At 33.3% G+C, this 13,386-nt stretch overlaps 1 protein-coding gene across 1 annotated transcript in view; it reads left to right on the forward strand.

Moving 5' to 3' along the window:
• Positions 1-13,386, forward strand: part of LOC149559984 (Ribosomal protein L13 family protein) — a 94,703-nt gene that overhangs the window by 48,202 nt on the left and 33,115 nt on the right. The window contains exon 2 of the mRNA XM_089824392.1: positions 5,572-5,628. Within this exon, the coding sequence (XP_089680518.1) occupies positions 5,608-5,628 (21 nt within the window). The 5' untranslated portion in view covers positions 5,572-5,607. The remainder of the gene's footprint in view (positions 1-5,571; positions 5,629-13,386) is intronic.

A 13,386-nucleotide genomic window follows, 5' to 3' on the forward strand; every position in this document is an offset into this window, starting at 1 on the left:
ATATTATCTCTGCACTAACTTTTGTAGATTTTGAAGCGAATCCATCCTTTGTCAACAGTGATCATCCCTGCAATAAAAGTTGTGCATCAATCAACCTCGAATATGAAATCTGGTAAGAAACTTTACGCAATCTCAAAGTCAAGACCACGGTGCCCTATGAGATCTTATTGGTTGAAGTGGGTTCTTTTCTGCTAGAAGCCGTCACACTGGTCCGGATGCTAAGCTATTTAAAGAAAACCCAAGGTTTGGAAAAACATTGCTGGTGCAAGCTAGTCATGGATGAAAAACTTGTGAGGCAAAAAGGCACATGGATGAGGCAAAATGACAAGTGGATGTGAAAATGGGATATCAACATCCGTACTTGCCTAGATAGTATTAAAGAAATAAAGAAGTTTGTCTTGGAAAAATTTCACAATATCATTTGGACAAGACACATGGGGTGGGAAAAATCTTACTACACTAAAGAATTTAACCCCACTTCTAGTCATGATGAAAAGGCCTATATAAGAGCACCTATTAATTGGAGAGCAAAAATGCTGATAGCGTAGCTCAAAACTAGTTCACACTGGCTGCGATGTAAAATTGGTAGATGATAAGTTCCAAAAGAAGAGTGGGCAGAAAAAACTTGTTTATTCTGTAATATAGGGGTGGTAGAGATGGAGCATCGCTTCGTCAAGGATTGCCTGGCATACAGTGACATCAGATCTAGACATGCAGAGCTATTACAAAGCATGGACTTGAATTACTTATTTGAGGAGAATCAAGTGAAGAGAACATCAGCTCTGATTTTCAAACTTCAATGACGGAGAGACAAGTTAACCAAAAGTCTACAGCTAGATTAGTTACCTTAGGGGGGTGATCATGTGGGTCCCATAGGCTACTTTAGTCTTGTGGACTTCATTAAAATCTTTCATTTCATTGGTTGTCAGCATTCCAATGATCAATCATTGCAATTGTATCCAAACCGACGAGAAGACAAAGAGACAATGTTAATAAATTTTTAAGGACTTTTTATTTGGAACCATGAGAAGTTGTAGGAGTGTGTTACAGCGAGTTTTTGATTACAAGTGCATTCTACATCTACTTGCTGCCGTGAGAAGTGTCCTTGCTCTCTCATAGACCCTGAGCCATTTCAAGGCAAATATTTGAGAAGATAGTTGGCTGTTGCAAAGTGACACTACTGAGATTGCAGAACTTCCATATCGGCACCTGTGCAGTATCTAATAGTGTAAGTTTTGTTGTGTTGTCAGAAATCTAAAAGGTGTGTACAAAGTTACAAACACTTATTGTATTTACGAGAAAGTTCATTTTCTGGGTTTGAAAAAGTATCAGAGGTGTTGCTGAAAGATTATATTCCTTTTGTTTTTTGTCTGAAGATTTCCTTAATGCTGGTGTGGCTAAATACATTGTGAACATAACTGCTGTCTTCAATGTAAACATGCACTTTTGCTAGTACCAAAGTATCAACCTCTTCTTCTTGATGGGATGATCTCACTGTATCTATGTAAAGTTCAAAACTGAGAAGAAGTTAACGGACATGCTGAAGAATCCTCTTCAAAGCTTCTTGTTGAATTACCAGCAGTTGGAATTGGCAAAAGGAAGAACATGGTGGCTTGTGTGGAAGAATGCAGACGTGTTATAGTTTTGGTCCTAAATTCACATTGAGAAGCTGTGAGGGGTCAAGAAGAATCCATTCAGAGTCTCTGAGAGTTGCTATGCGCATCTAACAAGCTATTTTACAGAGGGGAATGGTGCAGTGGATGAAAATCTAGAAGTAGAATAGACCACAGTGATGATAGCAGGGAAAGATATGAATCTTGAAATCTGAAAGAGCATTACTAAATTGATCAACAACAAAGGGGTAAGCATTTTATGATTATACCTTAACATGCCAAGGGGTTTTCCCCCATCTTCTTAAGAATCTGAACAACAAATACCTTTCAATCAGGACTTTGCAAGTCACTCTTCTGAAACAAAAAGAGAAATATAACACATTGTTCCCCACAATCCACAATTTAGTCTTGCATTGAACTAGAGGAGGAGATGTTATATTATGCTTATGTCACAAGGGTTCGCTGAATTATCGGCTTGAGGCTTGAAATTTGACAAACCCATAAAAAAATCATTAAATTCACAAAGGTTTGGCTGAAGTTCGTATAAAGCAAGTGCAGCATTTAAAAAATGAAAATTTTTACAGGCTATTTAGGGATTTTCGCTAATTTTTTTATAAATAACATCCTCTGTTCATTATCTCAGTTTGATGTGAGGACATCGAGGAAATTATTTAGGATTTAGCAAAGAATTATTATCTACCCTGGAACTGCGATTGTCGAGCTGTGTTCTGCATTTGTGAGCTGTGTCTACTGCCAATGTGAATTTGACAGCACGCTGGTTAGTGATCGCTGCTGAATACCATCTGCAAACTGCTTGTTGCTACTCCCTTGTTCTAATTTTGTTAATGGACATTTGACATTGAGTTTTTGTTTAGTGTTTAATTTGATAGTTTCCCATTTTGTTAGTCCCGCCTATATATAGGCGGAGACTATTGTTTTCACCTCAAATATGAGGATTTGTTTGCGTCGGAAATCTTGGTGTCCTCAAAAATATTTTACACAAATCCTATGTCTGCTCGTGTTTGCGGGAAAATGAAGATTATTTTTTTCCTGAAAATGTTAAAAACTAAAATTCTTATTGGCCAACACAATTTCTCCCAGGTGAAAAAAAAATTTCCATTCGTAAAATTGAAGAAAAAAAATGAACGAATCGTCCGTGCATATAAATTTAAAATATGAATGACGCATGACAATAAATGATTTAATCAACTGCTACATTCATCAATTTCTATCTGCGCGTTGGGGATCGTGTTGATGCAAATATTAAACCAAAACTATAAAAATTATAAAGTTTGTACTGCGCAATTATCGTCACTTTCAGTACACAAATAATCATAAACACATTTGTTAAGATATGTAAAATATATATTTTATTTAATTTTTTTAATAATTTTATATTATATTTTAATTTTCAATTAAATAATATTTTAGAATTAATTTAGAAATAAATATTTAATTTATATAAAAATTATTGAATTTAAATAAAATAATAATAATTAAATAAAAATATTAAATAATTATATTTGTTTCAATTAAAAAATTAAACATATTTGTTTTATAATTTTTTATTTTAAATAATTGTCAAAAAAAAATTATTTTAATTATTTTCAAAAAGTAATATTTTTAAATAATTTGAATAATTATTTTATGTTAAAATCGTCAAATTTGAAGAAAGATAATAAAAATTATCAAAATAATTTAAACATTTTATTAAAATTGATTTCAATTTTCAAATACAAGAATACTTTCTTTGCTTAGTATTTTGGTTTGAATTCTTTTCTTTCAATTAAATTATAAATTTGATAATAATATAGATAGTCATAATTACATTAATAATTATATTTTTATATTACACTTTTAAAAATTTAATATAATCTTCAACATATATTATAATTTAATAATTTTGATAATCTTCAACAATGAAAACATTTTTACAACATATAATATATTAATTTTTCAACTATTATTTTATGTAAAAAAAGTATAAATATACATAATTATATATTCATTGTAATTGGAATATCAAAAGATATAGAAACTTAGTTAGCTATTAGTAAAATTAAATAATCTATTTTCAAATATTGGGATCTAATTTAAATGTTGGTGGTTTATTCTAATCTCTCATATCATAATTATTTAGGCTTTTCTTTATTTTTGCACAATATTTTAAACAAATAGAAGGTGGCTTGTGAAGGTTTTGAAATGGAAACTTTGGAACTTTTATGACCTTGAACTTTATGACTCTTTCAAGCTAGGACATGTATTATACTTATGATAATAATAATAATAACTATCGCAAGTTAGCCTTTTAATTATTAAAAAATCTAATAATAAATACAATTCAAATTTTATGTGCACTAAATATTTAATTTGAATTAATCTTAATATTATATTATAATATATAATAGATCTAAACTATAAATCATCTAATATTAAAATTTAATGTTATCTATAAAAAATAACAAAATTATTTATATGTATATTGTCATAGTTTTCCTCTCAAGTTAAATATTAAACGTTAGACTCTCAAGTTAAATATTAAACATTTCTTGAGTACATTTTTTTTTGTCAAAGTAATTTTGCAAAATTGCAAGTCTCTTACTTTTCCATAAGGCGGGACTATAGTTGTTACACAACTCTTGTTTTGGTTTTATTTTTGTTTTGTGTAATAAGTTTTTTAATTTATTTAATAATAAGAAAGAAATTTTATAATATTCAAGTTTTAAGTATATCATTTTTTATTTAAATATTTATATTTACTAAAGTTTACTTATTATTATTTAAATTTGTGCAATCTTAAATCTAATAAATTCAAGTATTTTTTATTTTTTTATTTTTTAATGTAAAAATAAAATAAAATAGGAATACATTTTGATTTTATGTTTTAAAATTATAAAGTGAAATTACTATGTTTTGTTTTATAAATTTAATGTTTTAAAAATTATAAATCACTCTTATTTGTATTTATTTTCAAAATGTGATATTCTTTTATAAAGATTTCAAATCCATGTTGTAATATTAATCTATCTTCATAATTTATTGGATATACTTGTATTTAAAAAAATACTATAATAAATTATATAAAGCAAATTTACTGTCAATTCTTTTTTGAATTTTTTGACCTCGTCAAAGTTCCTCCGAACTTCATAGTTGTTGAACTCAAACCTTGTGACTCAGATTATGCCTGTAAACTCCATCATAGAATTACTTTCACCACCTTGGAAGGAAAAACGACGACTCACGAGAGTCTAATATGCTGACAAAAAAATTCTTGAGTTAATAAGGTCCACCAGGAATCAATTTCTCCTTTATTCAGTGTCTAAGACCATTAGTTTCCTAGACCAAGTTGGCTAAATGGGCCGCACTATTTTTATGTTTAACCTTAAATTTTACATTAGAGAAGGATAAGAAGATGAAGCTCCTCCTAAGGGATAATTGCTTCATCAAGCAGGTTATTATGTTGCTAGTTAATTCAAGAAGTTCCCTTGTTCATCAGACCAGTGATGACATAAGAATCTTCTTCTTACTGAGTTCTGGATTTCCCATATTAATCTAAGTAGAGCCATTACCTAAGCATTTGTCATCTAAGTCTAGGATATGACATTCAATTAATATTCCTTAGTTGTCCGAGAAGATATCATCACTTTTAGCTGGGCATAGGTTTTCCTTAGTGATTTGACAAAATTGGGTTTGATTTTCCGCCCTTAGGATGCCTATATTTTATCTTGTGGCCTCGAGAACTTAAGCACGATATCCCCTTTATTAGGGAACTGTTTAATATTGCTTAGCAACATGATTTACTTCTAGTTAGCTGTGGACATCAATATGATCTGTTTCTTGCTTTCTCTTAACATGTGTGCTGTTAACGTATCATTCTTTTGATTTAAGTCTTTAAGATCCTAGCAGTCAAAATTCATCTGAAGTGACATTTACCAAATTGGCATTTTATTTCTTGCAGAGATCTTTGGATATATTTTTAATTTGCATTATCAAAATGGCCAATCTAACTGTAAAGGTACATGCACTTTCTTTGGCTCATATATTCATCTATTGCTAGATTCTTTATTCTATAATGTGTTTATACTAGTTGTACTTTTTGAAATTGTGACAAATAGGTTTAAGTGTTTTTTTGGGAAATGGGTATTATATAACTACAATTAGGTAAATCAGTTCAACAACAACGGCACAGGGAAATTTTATACCTAAAGCTAGCATGCTTAGCTGTTAAGTCACTGAAAGACACTCAGGATTGAAATTCAATGTTACTCTTTTCCATTTAGGAATTTTATATTCATCTTCAAAATTTTGATCTCAAATTATCTGTGTTTTAGGCAGTCTATTAAGTTCTAAGGTCTTGCTAAATATATGGTGCAAGAGATTGCCCAAGGATATTGTAGAATGTGATATTTGGTTACCTAGAGCATTATTCTAAAGTCATTTAGCCAATCAACGCATCTTACACTATCAACGTTTTGCATTCTCTCTTATGCATATCATTTTACACTTATGGTTTAAAATTTCAACTATAATTGCTTTCCATTTATGTGGCAAACACAAATTCAATTCAATTCAATTACTTCACTTTAAAATGGGAAAAACAAATATGAAATGTTTAACAAGTATGGAAATCATCTGTTATTGTTATTCATGCCAAATATAATGTGTGGAAACAAAAACATAGGACAGAGAAATAAATTTTGACCGATATTACAAATTTCAAATTATAAACTGTCTCAAGTCTAAATCATAAATTCTCAACCAAATACAACTGACAATGTAGAGGACAAAACGAAACTTGAAATTACAATTAGGCTACGAGGCTTTGATTACCTAGTATAGTGGTTGTCATCCCTTCAATTGTGGTCACAATCATCAAATGCCTTCCTTCCAGATGGATAGATTCTTTTCATCAAACAGTAACTCCTTAACTTTCAACAGAAAAAGGCCCTTACAGGCATTGAATCTTTTTTGTTGCAGCTTGATAATTAGAAGGATTGAAAATTAAAACTATAAGAATAAAAAATACATGCCTTGGGGTTTAACCTAGCAGTTGATGCTGATAATCCTTTAAATACTAATTTCAGCACGTTTGACTTTTTAAGTTAGGGTTCCTAGTAATCAGGGGGATTTCTTTGTGCAGAAAATGTATGGGGACGACTGTAGAAACAAGTTGAACACTGTTTAAAATTTCCTTTGAATCACAGAGCCACCTTTCAGAAGCAATAGTGGAAAAACATGAGCAGGTCGTATATAGATCAGAATGCAGCTGGTTGTAAGAGCTTAAAAGAGACATGTAGAGCCTTTAGTTGCATGATCAACAATCTGATGCACAAAGAAGATTTTAGTGCACAGCTACATGCATGGAGCAGGAAAATTTAGGAAATGAGTAAAAATCATGGATTTACTTTTGCAGATCTGGTTGCACATGAAAAGAAAAGAAAAAAATATGGGGATAATATGTGGGCATAGAGTGGCTCTTGTGCATGTTCAAAGCAAGACACACACATCCTGAGAATTATATTGAATATTATTATGGGAACATATGACTCAATCATCGGGCATGGGAAAAAATAATCTGTGTTGCCTGGGGACATGTCCCCTGCCTAAAAAACCCCGTCTCCATACTGGAAATGTTTTGGGGACAGCTAGGGGACGTTCCCCCTCTACCCCCCCTTTATAAAAAAAATTCCCAAGAAACATCCCAGAAACTTGGAGACTTCAGGAATTTTTTTCGGGGACGTCCGTACATCTTGGGGATGATTGGGGTTGCCCTAGAAGTCCCCCAGATGGATTAGTGTCCCCGATTTTATAGACAACATCACTTGTAAAATATTTCTCTTTTATAAAACATTTTCTCTTTTAATTTTGAAGTGGGTCCCTCCTTTTGAGTTCACCCTAACATGCTTACTACTGTTTGGTAGTTAATTTCTGCTACTTGGGACCCTTTCATGGAATTAATATTGCTATTACAATCTCGCTACATGCTCAAAATTATATAACAGATTGTTTGCAAGGTGTTGTGAAGGTTTGAAAAGTGCATTATAGACCTAGAACATGCATTCTTATGTCATTTTTGGCAATACATTAGTGCTTGGTTGGTCTTGGGTTGATTTGGGTACTTTGAGGAAGATATGGTGAACATTGGAAGTTGCGTCAAGATACTGTCTTATAGTAACAAGCCTATTTCATGATCAGAACTGTATAAAGGACCTTTTTGTATTAATATCAATCCACTTACAATGAATTGGAAGTGTAGTTTCAAAATTAAATGATAGTAGTGTGTTTCAATTTGGAAGGTGGGTTATTGTTCTTGTTACTATTGAAAATTAATTCCAAATTATGTTCTTGTGTATATTTCAAATTTTTATGTATTAATTTAATATTACATGCACATTGACAATAATCCAAATTATGAATGCATTATAGCATATTGAGTATTGAGTTTGATTATTGAAATGTTGAATGTTAAGGTTCTATGATTTTTAAATGGCATGGTTTATCTATGTCTTCATATGATTATAATGTATATATGTAAATTTCCTTATATGTTTTATATTTTCCCTATATCTATATAGCCATCCTCATTTGCCGTCCCCTCCCTTTCCCAAAATCAGCAATTTTTTCTTGCCATCCCAGAAACCTGTACTGCTGTCCCCTGTCATCCCTGTCCTGGAAACTCGTGGGAACATAGTTAATAAGCATTGTATGTGTGCTCAGATATACTTCAATTGTGCTTACAACTGAAAAAGTTACATGTTTAGGACAACACTTGGATGGTAATACTTGAAGATGCACATGTTGTCATGTCATGTCCCCTCTTTTGCGCTAGTTCTTTTGGCCCCTGGTTAATCTATCTCCACATCCGGATAGATTAACGACATTACCAGTAAGGATACCTGCTAGTCACAAGGGAAGATTTGTCTTAAGTTCGTCATTTAATGTATTAAAGTACTTTAATAAAGTTACTTTATGTTTTATTAAGAGATTCACTTTATAAAGTGACTTAAGTGACTAGAAGACGAAATTGGTGTTTTATCCCACATCTGTTATTCCAACACTCTTCCCTCACTTTGAGGTCAGCTGGGAAAGACACAACGAATATATGATATTCCTATAAATCTTAATGGTTGCTTAAGGTGATTGGATTCTTCTAAGGACGAAAACCCTTATAGAAGAAAAAGTGAGACTAGATGCCAAACCTAGTACTCACCTCACATACTCAGAACTGAATTTGAAGGGTCTATTGGGGACCTATTGGAAACTGGAAATTAAACAGCAAATTGAACAACAGGTCGGTGTGTGGCATTGGCATTTACGTATCACCAGGTTGATGCATGAGACGGCAGACAGGGAGGTAGTTCTTCCACAGCTGTAGATATTGGTGAAGACTCAAGTGAGTATGATCCCTGCATTTCAGATTTATATTGACAGTATTCACTTCATGTAGCTGAGTTCTCAGGTTAGGGGAAGTACAGACAAGCCAGCATTTCTAAACTCTTTCCACAGTGACATCTTGTACGTGAATATCCACATTACAGGAAGTAGCTGTGACAGGAACTGGTTGTTACATTAAATGGTGATGGCAGAATAGTTTCAGAAACATTAAATGGCAATGGGAGGCTACGGCGCATAGTCTGGAAGTAATCACGGGAGAGCTACTGTGTGGTAACGGCATCTTCATCAGGCAGCAGATGTAACATAACCTCCTCCAGCAACACGGGTATTTCACATCCCTTGTTTTGAGTAATGGCATTGATTTCATCTTTCCCCCAGAGTCGAGTCGTGTCCTTTCCATAGCTCAGGATTTGGCAGAATACACACAGTAACTGGAGACTTACTGGTTAAATGCCTGGAAGTGGTGATGGCTGAGTGCGGGTTGTTTTCTCCAGAATCTCTAGACAGCTTTCCTCATTGTTATGGTTCTGTCCCTCCTTACTCATTCTGCATTATTTATAATTGCAAGGCTCAGCTATTTGGTAAAATCTGTAATCCTATTTTTTGAGTATAGATTAATGGCCATTGATTCACTGCTATGAATGAAATACATTATCATTAAGTTCTGAATCAAGTTCCACTTCAGACTTGCTTGCAACTTGGTATATTTGGTTGATACATCTATTTCGCAGTTTTAGTTTCGATGAAACAGTACAGGGCATGATATAGTAGTAAATTGTTCAAGGATTCTTTTTCATAACAATTGTTCGTAGAAATTCCAGCATAGTCAAAGTCATTATTTCTAAATCAAAACCAGCAGAGAATATTACACATGTTTGTGCCAAAATTGTCACATGCATCTATACCAATAAATATTAAGTATTTATGATTTAGAAGTCTGAAAAATACATTAATTAAAAAGGAAGAAAATATGGGAATTACAAATTGTTGTTCCATAAAATGCAGATTTCGCTTGCCCTAGAAGTTGTTCTTCACATACATATGTCTCAAGAAAAGAAATCTGACAATGTTTGTCTATAGATCTATATCTTAGACATTTGCTTTCAACAGTGGACTTGTGTCTCTTTGTGGGTATTGATGCACCTATAATTTTTCGTTTAGCCTCAAAACTTTCAAGAAATGAGAAGGTCGAGTTGAGGAAATATGCATAAGCATGTAGTGGCCTAGGAAGGTGTTACAGTTTTTGTTGGTAAACAGATTTGTCACTTTGAATTCCTTGACAAAGTGTCCAATGGTTTACTGACAAATTGCCCACAACAGTTGGAGAGATCGTTTGTGGAGTATGACCCTCTGTGTTTAATAGGGCAGCTCCCTTGTATGATATATTTTGGTCTTTTTCTGAATATACTTTTAACTAACATCTATAAAAGAAATTTCTAACAGCAGATATACAAATGCCATATAAGCTTGATGGAAAGTTTATGAAAGCCAAGGTATCCATGTAGGCTTCCCAACAATGGAAATAAATATATTCTTTAGTAACATTTTCTGCGAGATACCAAGGAAGAAACACACCAAAGACTTTCTTAAATATAATGTTTAATGCTTGTAGTTTTACTCAAGAAACTCAAAAACTGATATTAGCAACAACATTTGATGAACCAATAACAATGAACAAATATCCATTTAAGTAATAGTCCAAAAAGTGGTTTGTATTCATCTTGAGGAGTTACATGATTCCACAATACCTGAGTCACCCTTGCTAAAATGCCACAAAAAATCCCTTTTTACATGGTACGATTCTTGTATTTAAAGACCTTTTGTCATTATACCTTTAGGCTTAGTAACCAAGCAAGAGCATGGAAGTCATTTATGCATTTAGAACCAACTTTAACTCTGATAAAATAAAACCTCAGATCCTAACTTTAACAAAAGGATATTGAAAAACTTATTAAAACAAAAATTTGACCAAAGTTGCAATACTTGCAAAATATTTACATAGATATCCAAATGTAATTTATCCAACTTGCACAATGAAATAAACAAGGAGACAAACAACTTTTGAAATTCATGTTCAGATACATATGCTGACATCTCTAGTTGAAGCTCCTTGACCTGTGGGTGGCAGCTATTGATGTGAAGGGTTTGCTTCATATGTTCTGAACGATTTGTTGGGTTGAGTTAAGAATTTATTGTCAAGAATGATCACACTTTATATTTTTAATTTCTCTTTATCACGATTTTGCTGAACTTCATCTAATTCTTTGTTGCACCCAAGTAGGTGATAAATACATGTTCCTAGAGCCACTGAAATGACACTTAGTCCTATCATCACATCTTCACTTGAATGTTGTTCATGATTAAGCTCTGGGTTGATCATAGCTTCAAAACTATTCTGTATTGTTTGTGCATCTGGAACCCTAGTCTGTTCATTAACTGATATGTCCTCAATGATCTTTAGTAAATCATTCAACACTTTGGCCTTGAGTTGCCTACAAGTGTTTAACAAATTTTTTTATTCAGCTGTTATTTGATTCATGCTTATACGTTATCATTCTATGTTCTGAAGCCATATGTTAGATTAATCTTCTTCACTTGAAATTTTTTTGAGTGATGCCAATATGTTGATGTCCATTTATTTTATCTCTTTGAGACTATTCATAATCTCTTGCCATGATATTCATTGTTCCTTGATGTTTTCTATCGCTTTTCAAATCTGTTGTTCCATCTGATTTGTCTTGGTGTACATTGCTTTTATCCCACTGAACAACTCAAAACTTTGCACCTTCATCTAAATTATCCAATTCTCAACTATTTACAATATGTTTGATACTTTAGTTTTTTTCTATGGCACCTTTATTAGGTACTCTCTCAGGATTGGAAACTGTTTCTGCTAAAGTGGATTCAAGAGTCAAAGCTTGAACTCCTATAATTCGTTGAAGGCATGAAGCTAAAGCTTGAAAGTGTTGCTTGAACTGATCCTTTGTTTGTTTGTCCTTATTTGTTTTCTGTACCAATATGGGCAGAGACTTGAAATTTATTAACAACTTCATGTGTTACATGACCCAAATCTACTTGAGATACATTAAAGTCAGCTTCATTACCATCATTCGTAAAAATTTTGGTAGCAGGTTATGCAACTCCAACAAACAAATATCTGATGAGGGATTCATTGCTAATCTGCAATCGACTTTGATTTTCTTTTATTTTTTTCACATTTTTATGGACTAAATGAGCAACCGCATCAATATTTGCTGCTTCTAACTGGATAACCCCTTTTTCTTCCTTTCTAGACTTTGTTGGAGTTGAGATGTAGAGAATGCTGATATGAACGGCTGAACCACTGTAAGAATATTTGAAACCAAAGGCAAAATAACTTGATCGTTCACAATAATGCAACTGGAATCTGGCCATACTGAGAGCAGTATTGTGTGGAAGGGCCCGCACTTCCACCCATTTTGTCAGGTATTATGTTGCCACCACTATGTACTTACACCAATGGGTTTTGCTTACAAGTAGGGGACCCACAAAGTCTAGTCCCCACCGTTCAAATAACTCTTGTGGTTGGGACGAAAATAGTGGCATGAAGTCCCTTTTGAGCGGTTTGCCTGCTCTTTGACAAGTGTTGCAGCTCAACACCCATTCCCTCGCATCTGCATTTAATGTCGGCCACCGAAGTCCTGCCAACATCACCTTTCTTGCTGAAGTATCAGGTCCCATGTTACCTCCCGCCAATTCTTCATGGGATTCTTTTAGAACTCTTGGGATTTCTTCATAACGCATTTCCTCAGTATTCCATCCGGCCCCAATTTGTACAATAACCCTTCAATTAGCTGAAATATGCTGCTTTTTAAGGCAATTTTTCTCCTCTCCATTGCTGACATTTCTCTTGGGAAGGTTGTTGTTGATAAGCATTGTCCAATTTTTTCGTACCATTGAGGTAACACAAAAATCTAGAATAGGTGTGCATCTGGAAAGTCCTCATTCACCCTACTGCCTGAGGGTTCTCCTGACTTGATTCTTGATAATTGATCAACAATTACATGGGTTTTTCCAGGTTAGACTATGATTTTGAATATAAACTCTTGCAACAGAATTAGCCACTTACTCTCTCTTGAATCACCGGCTTGTTTACTAAGTACAATAGTGCTTGGTGGTCAATGAAAAATGTAAAGGGTGTAGCTAATAAGTAATGTCTTCACTTATGCACTGCATACACCATACCTAATGCTTCCCTCTCAGTGGGTGATTTACTGTAGTTACGCTCTGCTTCTGACAAAAGCCTGCTTGCAAAATACATAGGGTGATCAAGCCCTTCTTTCCCCATTTGTGCTAGAGTGACACCTATTGCATAATTGGATGCGTCCACATGGACACA

Source organism: Cupressus sempervirens, chromosome 4, assembly GCF_028749045.1.
Source record: "Cupressus sempervirens isolate cs-2001-9-10 chromosome 4, ASM2874904v1, whole genome shotgun sequence".
In the NCBI taxonomy this organism is placed as follows: Eukaryota; Viridiplantae; Streptophyta; class Pinopsida; order Cupressales; family Cupressaceae; genus Cupressus; species Cupressus sempervirens.